This window comes from Balaenoptera musculus, chromosome 10 (genome assembly GCF_009873245.2).
Source record: "Balaenoptera musculus isolate JJ_BM4_2016_0621 chromosome 10, mBalMus1.pri.v3, whole genome shotgun sequence".
Classification (NCBI taxonomy): domain Eukaryota; kingdom Metazoa; phylum Chordata; class Mammalia; order Artiodactyla; family Balaenopteridae; genus Balaenoptera; species Balaenoptera musculus.
The window spans coordinates 43474104-43489103 of NC_045794.1; the positions used below are offsets into that span (position 1 = coordinate 43474104).

At 54.1% G+C, this 15000-nt stretch overlaps 1 protein-coding gene across 1 annotated transcript; it reads left to right on the forward strand.

Moving 5' to 3' along the window:
* The first annotated feature begins 2320 nt into the window (after nt 1-2320).
* On the forward strand, nt 2321-3916 carry HOXC12 (homeobox C12). Its single transcript, XM_036867315.1, has 2 exons — nt 2321-2930; nt 3678-3916. The coding sequence occupies exons 1-2, from the start codon at nt 2321-2323 to the stop codon at nt 3914-3916; spliced, it is 849 nt and encodes a 282-aa protein (XP_036723210.1).
* The last annotated feature ends 11084 nt before the right edge of the window (nt 3917-15000 follow it).

The following is a 15000-nucleotide window of genomic DNA, read 5'->3' on the forward strand; positions in this document are numbered from 1 at the left end:
TCCCCCTTCTAGGAGATTGGAGTCATCTGGGAGGGAAAAAGAGAATGGGGAGAAACCTCCACCGCACAAGTACTAGTGATTATCTCGCAAAGCTCAACTCGGCCTCCCCCACACCAACAATAGCGGCTGAGCGCGAGGCCTGGAGGCCTGGAGACCTCGCCGCCGGCGCAATGTTCTGATTGAAAACAGCAACGATATTAAAGTCACACCCTGTTTATCTTTATGACCAAAAATAACCCCCAAATAAATTTTTTTAAATTAAATATTCAGTAGCGCTCATTAATGCATCTTGAAAAGAGGGCATAAATAAGATGTTGGAGATGCTGTGACGTGCATTTTGCAGCCGAAGGATGCTCCTCTGTGCAGCCGCGCAGCCCCTTAATCAATTAGGCACGAAAAGGCCAATTCAGGCTGTCTGTCTCCTGCCCGCTCCTCGGCGCCGCCCCGGCTCTCGTGGTTCTGACCGAAGGTGACTGCGCGGGGCTGGCATCCCACCGCTTGGCTTCGGTTCTGGCAAGTGGGCCCGGCGCGGGGCGGGCTCCTGGGGGGGGCGGGAGGGACCTTGGCCGGCCAGGGCAGGGAAGGGGAAGCAGGGCGAGGGGCGGGTGCTGAGCTGCGAGCTGTGCCGGGCAGGGCGACGCCCGCGCGGACACATTTCTGTCCCAGCTTTGGTTTGGGATATGAAATCGCCCGGGGAGCTGTGGAATTCGAAGAATCTGCGTTTCTCTCTGCCATGTCCTGCAGAAGAGAGAAAAAGAGGGAGATGAGAATCTTCTGCTTCGGTCTGCTTTTGTAGCTTCCGCTCATTCTCAGATATTTAACTTTCACCCACATGGGTTTCTTTCTCCCATATTCTCTCAGACTCACGTCTCTCTAATTTTCTCTAAATCTTCTGGTGTTCTCTCATATTTAGACTTTTGCTGAACTATTGATCTCACCTGGTATTACTTAAAGCCACACTTTTGCTAGGAGCCTGAAGTAATCACATAGAAATCTGAGTATTTTGTCTACTAGACCCCAATAGAATACACCTAGTTTTGAGGGGTTTGTTTCCTTTTTCATTTTAATCTGTTTGGCTGTGTCTGTGGACTTGGTTGAGATCGGATTGTGGTTTCCAGATGTCGATTAATTTCGCCTGTGGCCAGCGTTGGGTTCTCAGCCTTCTGCGGAAGGAGCTGCTGAGGTTAGCACCATAAAAATAATTTTAACCCCCCAACAAGATAATTCTCTGGCATTCTTTCCCTTACTCCCAGCACACCTATTGGGCTGGGCACTGTTATCTGATGGTCCCAGTGGTATGCTAGGCTGGTTCTGGGGTGTGAGTGTCTCCTCCACAGTGGGAATCAGTAGCCTCTTGGGCCAGCCAAGCCCTGCTGGGAGCCCAGAGCCCCTTGCTGCAAAGTCTCCAAGAGACCCCCCCCAGAAGCCCCCCTGACCCACAGAAGTCATGGGGAAGAGTAGTTCAGCCCCCAGATTTTCAGGAGCAGGCAGGCAAGTCCTCATGGAGCTGGGCGCTTCTTTTTTCTGCTGCTTCTGCCTCTCTTCTGCATCCATCCTCTGACGGTGAGTGAAGGTGTGTGGCTGGGTGGCTCCCAGCTGGAGAATGGGGAAGACTCAGCGTTAGTAACCCTCCCTGAGCCCTTCCTGGAGGAGAGGACCCCAAGTGTCTCCCTAAATTCCTGGGGAGAAAGAGCTGAGGAAAAGGAGCGCAGCAGCGGCAGGGCTGGGAGAGACAGCGGCAGGGAAACCTGTCTTTACCCCCACTTCGCCTCTACTGTAAATAAACCCCGAGCCAAAGGGCTCATCCGTCTCCTTAAACAGCCAGTAAACTTTATATGACACAATATCTAATAGTAATTTATTGGGGAGATATTGTAAATTCCAACGGTTTTAGTTAATAAAGGAGCTAATTAAAGAGGGACGGGCTGTGCTCGGCCAGCTGTTGGTGAGAAGATAATACATCTGGGGGGGGGGGTGCAGGGTGCAGAAGCGTGTATGTGCGGGTATTTTTGGTGTGGCTTTTTTCCTCTTGCCCCGTGTCGGGCGATTGCCTCGATCTCTGCGTTAGGTTTTATATGATTTTTTAAAAACCAGAAGCCAGCGAATAAATCTGCCCCCGCGGTTCGTTCCCTCCCCCCCCCCCCATTGGGGAAGGGGGAAGTTGGAGTTGGTGCGGGGTGGGGGGATTCTCTGTCCCCACCCATCCCCCTGGCGGCGGCGCCCACGTGAGCTGGACGGCCAATGGGTGGCCGGTGCAGGTTTAACTATGTTTAATGTCAGATAGCAATAAAGTAGAAGCTGCCGGTCGGGCCCCGCGGAAATGGGCGAGCATAATCTCCTGAATCCCGGGTTTGTGGGGCCGCTGGTGAACATCCACACGGGAGACACCTTCTACTTCCCCAACTTCCGCGCGTCCGGGGCGCAGCTGCCCGGGCTGCCTTCGCTGTCCTACCCGCGCCGCGACAACGTGTGCTCGCTGCCCTGGCCGTCGGCGGAGCCGTGCAATGGCTACCCGCAGCCCTATCTCGGCAGCCCGGTGTCGCTCAACCCGCCCTTCGGCCGCACGTGCGAGCTGGCGCGCGTGGAGGACAGCAAGGGTTATTACCGCGAGCCGTGCGCCGAGGGCGGCGGCGGGGGCCTGAAGCGTGAGGAGCGCGGGCGCGACCCCGGCCCAGGAGTCGGGCCCGGGGCAGCGCTGCTGCAGCTGGAGCCGTCGGGGCCGCCTACGCTCGGTTTCAAGTACGACTACGCGGCGGGCGGCGGCGGTGGCGATGGTGGCGCGGGACCCCCGCACGACCCGCCCTCGTGCCAGTCGCTGGAATCCGACTCCAGTTCGTCCCTGCTTAACGAGGGCAACAAGGGCGCCGGCGCGGGCGACCCCGGCAGCTTGGTATCGCCTTTAAACCCCGGCGGCGGCCTCGCGGCCAGCGGTAAGGACCCCGGCCCATTCGCGAGGCTACTCTGGACGGGACGTCTGACCCGGGGGGCGGGCAGTGTAGGACTGAGCTAGGGCTTCCTGGGGTGACAGACTGTGTGGTGAGGAAGCGCTTCTTTTAAAAAAAGGAGTTGGAGGGGGGAAAGCCCTATAAACATGTAAATATCCCCGCAAAAGAACTAGAGATTCCCTTTTTCCTCAGCCTGCAGCTGGAGGGGGCAGGGAGCTCCGGAGAAAGGGGATTCTGACAGACTTCCCCAGGCCTGGGGGGGGGGGTGGGGACCCAGAGCCTGGTCCCCGCCCTCCCAGGGCCTCTCTTTCCACCTTCCCACAGGCCCCCATTACCTACTTTTTTTTTTTTTTAAGAAAGACCAGTGGTTGACTCTTGTCACTCGCTCATGTCTGTTCTAACTAATCAGGACCCCATCCTGGAGGATGTGAGAGGAAGGGGCCAGGATATCCTGGAGAAGAAGAGGTTTGGGGAGAAGTGAGAGGATAGGAATTTAGAAGGTTCTGGGATACTGCAGTGAGAAGTAGGGGAGGCAAGGAGAAAGAGTGAAAGGGGAAAAAGAGATTGATGGAGGCAGAGGAGTTGTAGGGATGGGAGTCTTCCTAAGAGAGGAGAGGAAGAGCCTGGGGTCGGCTGTTAGGCCGAGGTGAAAGGGGCTGGGGAAGGACCGACGGTACTGGGCTTGTCACCTCTTGGTCCCCTGGCCAACCCTGCTGGTTCGTCTCCACCCAGGCGCGCCCTGGTACCCGATCCACAGCCGCTCACGGAAGAAGCGCAAACCCTATTCGAAGTTGCAGCTGGCGGAGCTGGAGGGCGAGTTTCTGGTGAACGAGTTCATCACAAGGCAGCGCCGGAGGGAACTCTCAGACCGCTTGAATCTTAGTGACCAGCAGGTCAAGATCTGGTTTCAGAACCGCAGAATGAAAAAGAAAAGACTTCTGTTGAGGGAGCAAGCTCTCTCCTTCTTTTAGGGGGCAAGACACGGGCACCAGCCCCAGACTGAGCCTGTCTCTGGCAGAGAGCAAGAGGGGGCACTGCCTGGGACACAGTCCCCGCTTAGAACGCCAGGAGTCTCTGGCAGGTCCTCCTGGGACGTCCTCTTGTCTGTTTTGTTCGTGGTTCCCTCCCACACACCCCCAGCAGACCCTGCCAGGTCCCAGAGAGAAGGGAAGAACCCAGCCAGGGAGAGAGGAAGCCCACAGCTGCAGGCAGGGGGTAGGGGCAGGGAAGGCTGAGGCGCTGGGGAGGGGCTAGTCTGACGTGGGACTGGGGCGTTGGGCCTCCGTCTGAAGATCTGGAGGAAAGGTGACTCAGGCGTCCCCTCCCACCACTTTCCTTCCGTGGTCTTAGGTCTGTCTGCCTGCAGGAGTAGGCGAGGGTGGGGACAGTGGGACCAAGGCTCTCAGAACTTGCAGTTATTGGGGTTAGGAGAGGCTGAGAGGAGGGAGCAAGAGTGGAGGATGGGCAGAGAGCAGGGAAGGGGTCAGGGTAGCTCTGGGAGGGCAGAAGGAAGTGGGGGAACCTAGGAGGAAGTGTGGTTTGGGAGAACAGAATGATCAGCAATGTCCAAGTCCGCTGGGGTCTGGGTCCTCCAGGCCTGGCTGCAGAGCAGGCCGAGGCATAAGCATTTGGCAGACTCGGCTGTGGACAAGGTGATGATCAGGCTTTTGTCCCCTCTAGGGCAGGCTACCCGAACCGTCTCCTGGTCCCCAGCCCTCTCCCGAGCCCCCTGCGCCCATTCGCTCACAGGTGTGCTGCCATCCACTCTTCCTGCCGCTGAGGCGGCTGCGGACCGGAAGCCGCAAGCGGGGAATTGAGAGCTGAGCGGACGCAGCCTCAGGTTCAGTAGCCACCCCAGGGACCCCCACCTGGCCCTCCGGGAAGCCCAGGAAGCTGTAAAAGGAGCTGCGAAGCGCGGCATTGATTGGCCGAGAGAGTTTCTGGCAGCCGCTGCAGATTCTCCCTTCGCCGCTGGCGTTCACGGTCACGGCCGGCCGGAGGCTGGCCCGGCGTAATTTACGAGGCGGGAGGAGAATCCGCCCCTAAAAGGGGCTACCGGCCGCGGAGGCCCCCGCTCAGCCCGGGTTTCCCAGGCTGGTGACAATGAAGGAGGGGGCGCTGCAGCCCCCCACCCAACTCCTTTCTCTCTTTTACCCACCCCTACTCCACCTGCTCCCCAACGGCGCCCTTTGTCTCAGGATCCGCTGTCTCCGCCCCCAGGCCAGGGAACCGCAGATTAGGAGGACCAGAGCAGAGGGAAGGGCACATCCCAAAAACCCACTGGAGGCCAGAAAGTGGCTTCTCCAGCCGAGGGCCTTTTATTCATAGCCCCCTTCAGGCCTCAGCCCCAGCCCAGCAGATCCCAGGCTGGCTTCCGAAAGAGAAGCTGTGAAGGAGCCCCCCTGCCTTCTTGCACTCTGTTTTTATTCCCCTTGGTGAGAGTCCCCCAACCTCCCATCTGCTGACCCACCCTTGCCAGGAGCAAGAGGGCGAGAAGCAGGGGAATGATGGGAGTTAAGCCCAGCCTGGACAGTGTGAAACTGGCCTGCCAGCTTGGAGTTCTTCCCACCTGGGGAGAGTCTCTCCTTCCACACCCTGGAAAGGCAATTCACTCTCCCACCAGCTTCAAGTCCCTGTGAAAGATTGTGCAGAGGCATGGGCAAACATATAGGCACAGCTGCCCAGTACAGCACTCGGCCCACACCACTCTCCTGACTCTACTTGCAAACAGGCAGCCTCATATCCCCAAATACAGCCCTGCAGAGTAGCCGTACAATCACATACCCTCATCCCCCACTGGGCACCTGACACACTTCCCCACCCACATTAACCTATGTACAAGTTTGCAGAAATCACCACCGTTCCAGCTGTCTGCACACTCCCCTGTGGGCTGGCGCTGGGTATGAGGCACTCCCCTCTTTGCCTGGTCACCCATGTACCCCTTCATACAGCCCCTCCTGTGACCTCTTGGTCTCTGGGGTGCTGGATTTGAGTTTCACCACTCCAGCCTGACTCTCCCAGCTTAATAAAGGAGACCAAAACACGCCAAAAGGGGTGGGGGGACAAAGATATGCAATATTCTCTTCCTGTCGCTTTAAACTTGATTTCCGTGAGCTTCTCTGTCAATCTGTGTCCTGTTCTCTGTGTCTGTTGCTAGTACCTAGTGTGATCCCTATGGGTAGATGCCCTCCTTTCCTCCCTCCCCGGCTCTCTGTAGTGTGCCCTCCTATGCAAATGTCTGTCTCTAGCACGTTTTCCCTTTATATAGTCCTTGTACAGAGTTGCTTCATCATATTAATATTAATAATAATAATTAAAACATGATGGTATGATGATGTGATTTTTTTGAGAGAAAAATTTTAAACTGGCTCCATACACATGGTCTCCTATGCCCAGAAAGAATGGGATCCCCAACCTCCTAGCTGTTCCCCAACTTTATTTTTTCCAGCCCAGGTGAATAATAAAAATAATAAACGTATAATAATAAAGGAAGAGCGGTTGCAGGGGCAACAAAAATATACAAGCAACCAAGATCTGTTGATGAGCTACCATCTCTAGTCCCAAGCAATTACTAGCAGAGAGAAAATTGGGGGATGGTAGATTAGGGGGGAGGAGAGGGATATCTGAGGAGTCGTGGGGTTGTAAAAATAATGTGGACAGCCCGGAGGAGGCTGAAACTACCTTCAGGACCACAAAAAGGAAGTCTGAGCTGCAAGATCTCCAAGAAGTGAAGCCAGGGTAGGGGCAAGAGCTGGTTGGAGCTGGGATGGTGAGAGTGCCACGGGGTAGGGGCAGGGGTTGGTGGGTCCACACTTCACCCTGATGGTTCTAACCCTGTGGCTTCACTCTGAGAGCACATTTTGTGCACTGCAAGATGACTGGAGAGGGTACTAAAGACCCCTTGAAGCTGGTGAAATAGGCTCCGCCTCTGTCAGCTGAGGCCCCTCCAGGCCATGACAGAGAGAGGCCCAGGTCCAGGCCAGAGTCTAGTCCCAGCTGAGCCCATGAGTCCTCTGCACCTCCACCTCACTCCTTCCTTATGGATGGGATGCCCTCCCTCTGCCTCCACCCGTGAGCCTCTGATCCCCCAGTTTCCCTTTCTCACAGCCAGCCTCCAATCACGGAGTCTCCTCCAAATTCCCCCTCCACCCTCCTGGGCCTGCTCCAGAATAACAAGAGCCCCCCACAGAGCCCAGCCTCCCGAGCCACGCCTCCTGCCCTGAAATCTTTCTTTCTCTTTCTCCCCTCCTTTCTTTACTCCTGCAACTAGGAAAAGTAGCAGATTTAGACCAAATCCCATCCTCCCTTTGCCCCAATCCCCTGCTGAGTGTGCATCTGAAGGATTCAGGCAGGAAGGAGATCTCAAGCTTTGGGAGTCCTCCTATAAAGGGCCCACAGAGTTCAGGGGAGGCTGGGGACTGGATAGCTTCTGGCAGCCTTGAGCTGGTGGTGTAGGGGAGGGACTGAGTGGCTGCCCTTGAGTCTGAATAAAGGTGGGGGGAGGTCTGAATCCCAGTGAATCCAGGCAAGAGACTACCCTCTCCTTAAGCCACATCTATACAGGAAGTGTTAACAGTGAAGGCATTTCTGGCTAAATAGGAAAGAGGGAATTTAGAGAGGTCAGGAATAACTGGCCTTTAATTTATTCCCTTGATTTATTCCCAGAGACACTGCAGATCTGAGAGAGAAGGTTCCTTGTTGGGTTTTGTCTATGCAGGCCCTGAGACTCAATAACTGGGGAAGCTGTCAGAGAAGGAAAAACACTATAACCTCCTCCCAATGGCTGAATAACAAGTCCTTGGGTCTCCTGGCCAAAGAGAAGGTCATGGCTGGAGCCACAACCCAAATACCCAGGACGTGGCTGAGCTCTGGATCTGGGCAAAGATTGCATCTATTTTGCAAGTATTTGGCTTAAGCCCTCGAACTACAATTTACTCCACTGATTTAAGACAAAGCACCCTGTGTCTCTAACTGGGTCGTGAGGAACAAGAAAAGGAGAGAGTTATCTGGATAATTCAGGTAGAAAAATAATTTCACTGTTGTGTATGTGTAAGCTTATGCCGTTCAAATGCGTTGTGTATTTGGCCCTGATTAGCACCCAGTTCTACTCCACTCTGAGCTGCGTAGACGCAGCTAGGGTATTTAAAGCCACTATCGAGCGGGCGGGAGATGGGCCCGGCAGCCCGGGTTCTGTGGATGCTAATGCAGCCGGAAACCGGGCGCGATCGATGGCTCAGAGCCAGAGCAGAGCAGGGACCGCCGGCCCCGATCTTCGAAAAATCAAACCCCCGGGACCTTGGGTTCCGGACCGGCCGGAGCTCCCGCCCATCCTCCCCGCCATTACCAGGAAAGTAGGAGCGTTTTTTAGGCCCCCGATCCGTGCGGGAAACGCACCCCGGAGCCCCCAACCCTCTCTGCGCGGCGGGCACAGGGAGGCGCCAAAGGTCCCGGTGTAATTCAGCGCGAGGTGGGCTGCAGGCCTGGGATCCCGCAGCCGCGTATAAGCCGAGCATCAGGCCCGAGCGGCCGCCCTTCGGTATCTGCCTCCGTCGTGACGGAGCTGCCGGTTTTCCGCGGAGAAGCGTGCGTCCCGGACGCCCAGCACCGCGGCAGCCGGGGGCCGAGCTCGCGATCGCCGCTCAGGGGAGGCCCCGAGACAAAGGCCCGCCGGTCGCTGGTGGCCGACGCGGGCGCCTGGCCGCTCGCTCCCCGCCCCGCGCCCGGAGCGCTCCGTGCCCCGGCCCGGCGGACAGGGTTCCGGGGCCTCAGCCCAGTTCCCCGCCCGCCTGGCCCGGCCTCGGCTCCGGTGTGCCCGGGGTACCGGGGAGAGGAAACCCGGCGCGCCTCCCAGCCCCGGCCCCGCCGCCCGAACAGCGCCGGCAGCTCCGGTCGCTGCGCGAGGGCCGCCGGCTCCCGCGAAGGACCGGATGACCCCTGCTGGCCAGATCCGCGGAGGCCGCGAAGACCCGGACCCGCCCAGCCGCTCGGCCCTGAGCCCCAGCCCGGGGGCGGGGGGACGCTCCGTGGGTTTGTGGGTGACCTCGAAGAACAGCCCGAGTCCGAGGCGCTGCCGGGCTGCGGGAACCAGGCCTTTCTCCCAAGTGCCCTCCCTCTGCTGGGCACGCGGCGTCCCCACAGCGGCGGCCCGCCCTCCCGCCGGGTTCGTCACCGCCGGCGGCTCTGCCCCAGGCTCCGAAAGCCTGTGCCGCCCGAGAGAGCCTGGCACCGGAGCCGAGGAACTGGACTTGGATGAGACCAAACGCAGCGGACCTTTAGCCAGTGTGACCCAGCCGGTTGCCTGGGGGTGATTTCTCCTCTCTGAGCCGGAGCCGCTTCCTGGGGACTCCGAGATAAGCCTTCCGTTTGTCAGTTTCCCTGACCCGGAGTGGAGAACTTCCTTCAAGGACCGGTCTGTGCGGAACTCACCGGCAGTTGTTGCTAGAAAAGCTCCCTGTGAAAGACGCATAGTCCACATTCGGAGCGTGGAAAAGATGTTCCACAAAATGCACGCTTGGCCATACTGCCGACATAACCGATATACTGAAACAGTCTAAAATGCACAGAGATCTATATTACATGTACATTCTGGGCATGGAAAATATATTTCTCTAGAAAATATACATATGGAGGCACTCTTTTCTATTTTATAGGAAAACAACCTCCTGGGAAAAGATTACATATAGCATGTATACCCATCACATGTAAAAATTCATTTACATAGATTAAACAGTACACTTGCACATATCCTGCGCAGGGAAGGTACAGTCCTACATCTATTTAGCTACATGGATGTAGGCATATAAAGGGCATATAAAATCAGTACATGGACAATGCATCCAGATATTAATATATCCACATTAAAAAACTGCATGGAAAATATACATCATGTTATTATATATACACAAACTGCCTATCAACCCAGTGTATGAAAAATATATTCTGTGAATTATGTTTGCATACATGGTGTATGTGTACCAAATACATTGAAGTACATACTTTGATTTCACATATTACTGTATTTATAATACACATTTCTCTGGCAATCTTAAAAACAGTAGCAGGAGGAAGCTCAGGCATTGGCAATGACATTCTCTATCAGCTGAACCTCTTTTCTGTCCTGTATTTCTATTATTTCTGTCTTTTACAAACCCCCTTCTGTGTCTACATGGATTATTTATATGAGTGGTCTTCTATCTCTATTTAACTGTTGCTTCTCTTGTCTGAGGTCAGGGTCTATATTTAGAGCCCTAGGTCCTGTTTGCGGCAGAGTCTGACTGCATAATCACTCCTGTATGAAATTAGCATTGTATAATTACGTTACCCCTTCTGTCTCAGGATGTGTTCTTCTAGACCTAATGTAAATATAGTCACTCTGAGCTGCCAGTTAGGAAAGGGGGAAAGAAGGCAGCCCAGCAACCAGGTGAAGTGTGTGACAGGCAGGCTCTGGCTGTGTGCTGGGCATGCAAGGGCTTCTTGAAAGCTAAGGTTTGTTTAACTTTTATAAAATTTACTTTAAAAACTCAAGTCCAGGGAGCAGTATGAAGTAAAGGCTGGACCTTGTCTTCTATGCTCCTCTCAAATCTGAGAGCAGCCCCACTCCGTCCCAGACGACCGGGAAGAGGACTCCGGCCTGCCCAACTCCTCGACTCCAGTTCCCATCCTTAACCTTGGCCGGGTCTACACAAGCAACTGGGAAAGGTTATCCAATAACCCAAGTTTTTCTCAACAAAACCCATTCCCAACGCCTTTTCAGAGGCAGTCATAACTTAAAGTATTTTCTGGAGCTGAGCTAACTCCGATCTGGCCCCCTAAAAATGAGAGGGTCTCTCTTTAGCAGCTAAAAATCCTGGGCTACATGACACACGCCTATGGAAAAATTCTTTGAGAGACAATACACTCACACCCAACAGAGATATTGTTTATGAATCGATAGGTTCCATGTAGATGCGGCCATACTTTACTGTCCAAAGAAATCAATTAATTAGTGCCTCACCAGTCCCCCCCCCACCGCCCCCACCGGCCGCTGCTTGGCTGAGCTCGAGCGGCAGAGATAGATGTGCGTGGCCAGCTCGCTGGTCTTGTTAACAAGCCTCGTCATAAAGATGGAATGATAAGGAGAGCAAGGAAGCCCTGGTGGCCGCGAGGGGGGGCTTCAATGGCCCAGCCCAACGGGCTGTGGGACGGCGGCAAATCGGAACCAGAGCGAGCCCAGTGCAGCTCCTGCTCCAGCACCAGCACCGAGGATCACCAAGGATCTGGTGTATCCAGTGTTCTCCCCTTCTGGGGTGGTCACGCTGTGACTCGAATAATTCCCTCTCCCCTCTCCTTTCCTGAGTTGTCCCTTTTCTTCATGGAGCCCCAAATTTAAAAAAAAAATTTAATAAAAATACATAAACCTCTGTCCATGAGTGCCTGTCTTGCCCTCTGCCACGTTTGTTCCGGAACCTGCCGCCTCCTTCTTTCCCTGCATTTCTCCGCGTGGTTCCTTTTCATCTCCATCTGGCGCTCTCTTCCCTCCTTTGGCTCTCTCTCTGGCTTCATGGTTGCTTTTTCTACCAGGTTGGTACTGGCTCAGGCCCCAATGAGCTTGTAAAAATAATACAAATACCCCCTGGTTATCTCTCGGCAGAGTAAACACACCCAGATAAGCCCAATGGAAAACAAAAAAACAAATAACAACAACGAAACACTCCCCCCCAAAAAACCCTTGGATCTAATCGCTGGTTTGGGTTGCAGCACTTAATTCTGTTTATTCTCACCAATGTGCATACTTAACAGAGAGATATTGATATTAAAAGGCAGGGGGGAATTAATTTTACTTTTATAGTCATCTATTAAGAGCAGAGGATGATCTGGGTCTCCTTTAAAGGGACCGGAAAAAGGGAGGAGGGAGAGAGAGAGAGAAAGGGAGGGGGAAGGGAGAAATATGACTGAAAGGGAACAAAGATCTTTGCCTGAAGAAACAATGTAACACTAGACAGAACTATAAAGTATGGGAATGTAAGAACACAGGACTCTCTCAGCTTCCCCCATTTGGAATCCTGTCCCTTGCACTTCCCGCTGAAATCTCAACCCTGACTACACAGCAATATTCAAGGAAGAATTCATGCAATTATCTGGATAATTGTAGGGGGAGAGAGAAAGAATTTCCCTTTGATTGTCTGATCCTCTCTGGTGTCTGTGCAAAGGAGGAGGAGAAGTGAGATGTAAGGGGGAAAAGGAAGTGGTAGGGTCTCCCAATATGACCCTATCCCCTACAAGCTGGCTACTCCTAAATCAAGGAGGTCCTAGGCAGGCTTACAGATTCTGGAACATACTCAAGAATGGACACAGATTCACTTTCATTTTCCAGGATATTTGCTTGGCTTTACATTGTCTGCATAGATCTGCCTCATCCAGTATTGTAATTATCACAAGTAAGTGAATAATAGATAATTATAGGGGTGTCCATAATATCATTTATTTTATAGCCACACAAGATATGATTAGAGTTAATGTCGGAGGCTTTGTTGGAGCCTGGGAGGCAACAAGAGGCAAAGCAGAGAGGCCTGCATAATCTGTTTCCTATTTTCATGTGTGTGGGAATCTCCAGAAATCCCTAATTCTCTAAATTCCTGCCCCAAATGTCTTAAGTGAAATCTCTAGGATTTTAGGGGCTGGAAGCTGAGAGAAGGGCAAACAACAATTTGGTCCTAAGTCTCCCCCTTAGTCTCAAGAGCAGTGGTCTCTGCTCTCCCCATACCGCCACGAACAAGGGCTGCGTCCTCCATTCAAGACCACTAGGGTCACAGAGACTTGGCGGCTGAGGCCAGTGAGAGGAAGACAGAGCCTTACCAAAACCAAATTCACTGCCATCCTCAAGTGGGCACTGGGCCCAGAGTGAAGCCCCTATAATCCCAAATTGGCCTTCTTTCCTGGACCCTCTTCCCCAGGGATACCTGGATGGGGGCAGAGGCCAGGCTAGGGCTGTGAAGGTCACTTGGGGTGGGGATGGGAGAGTATTGAAAATATTTATTCTTGTTTCCGGGATTCAAAAGATCAGGAGAGAGAGAGAGAGAGAGATTGCAATAGAGAGCCGGGCAAGAGAGAATCAAGGGAAACCATGAAACCAGCAGCCAAGAATAAAAGGAATGAGTGAAGGGAAAGGGGCAGGAAGAAGAAAAGCAGGAGAAAAAGAGAAGGAAGGGAATAAAAAAGAAAAGGTAGGAAAAAGGGAAGAAAAGGACAAAAGAGAAAAAGAGGAAGTGGAAAAAAAGGAAAGAAGAGAGAGATTTGACAGAGAAAAAGAAGTAGGGAGGCAGAGGCCAGGGTCGCCTGGGCTCTGCCTGGCTGCCTGCAGCGGTCTGGGTGGGCGGGGGGCGCCCTGACAAAGTGAAGGTCAAGTTAGCATCGTACCTTATAAGGAAGGCGTCAGTCCTCCATTTCAGCCTTTCTTTCTGCCAGGACGTGGCCGTGGCATTTCTGGTCTTGTAAACACTGGACTCTTTGGGGCCTTAAAAAAAAAAAATAAAGACCCCCCCTCCTTCCTTTATTGGGGGTGAGCTCGGCCGGCTGGGGGAAGCAGTGGACAGAGAAGTCAACTAATGAAGACTCCGGGAAACTTTTCTCTCCTTTTCTCTCTCTCTGGCTCCGCTCCCGCCAGCTGGGGCCCCCTCCCTCCCTCTCTCCCTCCCTCCCACTCCCTCCCTCCTCTCCCCACCCCAATGCCTCTTTTTCTCTCCGTATCTCTCCGTCTTCCGTATCTCTCGCCACCGTCTGTAACTCTGGGCTCCATCTCTCCACTCCCCCCTCCCATACGCAGACTTCTAAATCCGTTCCATTCCACCGCGAAGCGGAGCAGGACGTAAGAACTGGAGAGAAAATTAGCCGTCACAAAGGAAAAAAATGTTCATTTACAACTTAGATGTCTGACTATTAAGATTTTCTTCGAAAACAAGGCGGTACACTCGGTAAGGAGGAGGGGAAGTGAGGCAGCAGGAGTGGGGAGGGCTGATGAGGCAGGAGCCTTGGATTTATTTATTTCTCATATCCAGAGGCGGAAAGAATGGGGGAAGAAGCGGCAAAGCGAGAGAGAAGCTGTTGAACCCGGCAACTAGCAAAGTAGGAGGCTGCAGCCGAGGGACGGGGAGCGAAGCGCGCCGTGCTAGGACCCTGTAACGCGGCTGCGATCCCCTAGCGTTGAGCCGGCTCAGCCTAGGCCTTGGGTGCGGACAGACAAGTATATGAGATATCTGTTGGTCTGAGAAGTGGGGGAAAGGCAAGGATGGAGGGAGGCAGGGAGAGAGGCGGAGTAAGGCGACGCCGCAGCCTGCCCGCTGGAGGGAAAGCGAGTTCCGGAGTGGAGGCGGCGGCGGGCTGGGCTGCGGGCAGCGGGCAGCCGGCGGGCTCAGGCGAAGGAAGAAGGAAGGCAGCCGAAGAAAGGAGCCTGAAGTGGAATCATTGGCCCTCTCCCTCCAGGGTACCAGGGTAGCACTACGGGAGAGAGAGGGAGAGAGAGGGAATGAATATGACGTGGAGGTGTCTGTGAAGGGCTCACCTCTTTCCAGGACCTCACAGCTTGTTTTCGCCTGCTCTGCGCCCACTCAGCCCTTTTTAGGCCTAATCATTGCTTTTGAAATGGGAATTCTAATGGCAAGGGAAGGGAGGGATGCACTGATGGGGGGCTTCTGGTTAAATCTGATGCCCTACAAACCCCTGCTGGTTGTCACCTACACCCTTCTCAACTGGAAAACCAACCGGAGTCTGGAATCAGTCCCCTCTCACTTGACCTACCTGGTTGAGGGTGCCTAAGAGCTATCTGGGACCTGAAGTGGGGTCTGGGGCCCAGGTGGGAGCTGCCAGGAGCGGTGGGGGCTGTCAGGGAGCTCCCAGGCCTGTATGCCTGGAGCCCTGCCACCCTGTGTTCTGATCATGAAAAACAAAGTGGGAGGATTTGATTATCTCTGCTGGTGTTAAAGGAGCCTGGCTTTCAAAAACAGCCTCTGACCCTGAGATCTAAGGTGATAAGTGTCTCTCCCACTGACGTTTAATCTGGGCAAACGTCCTACTGCCTGGG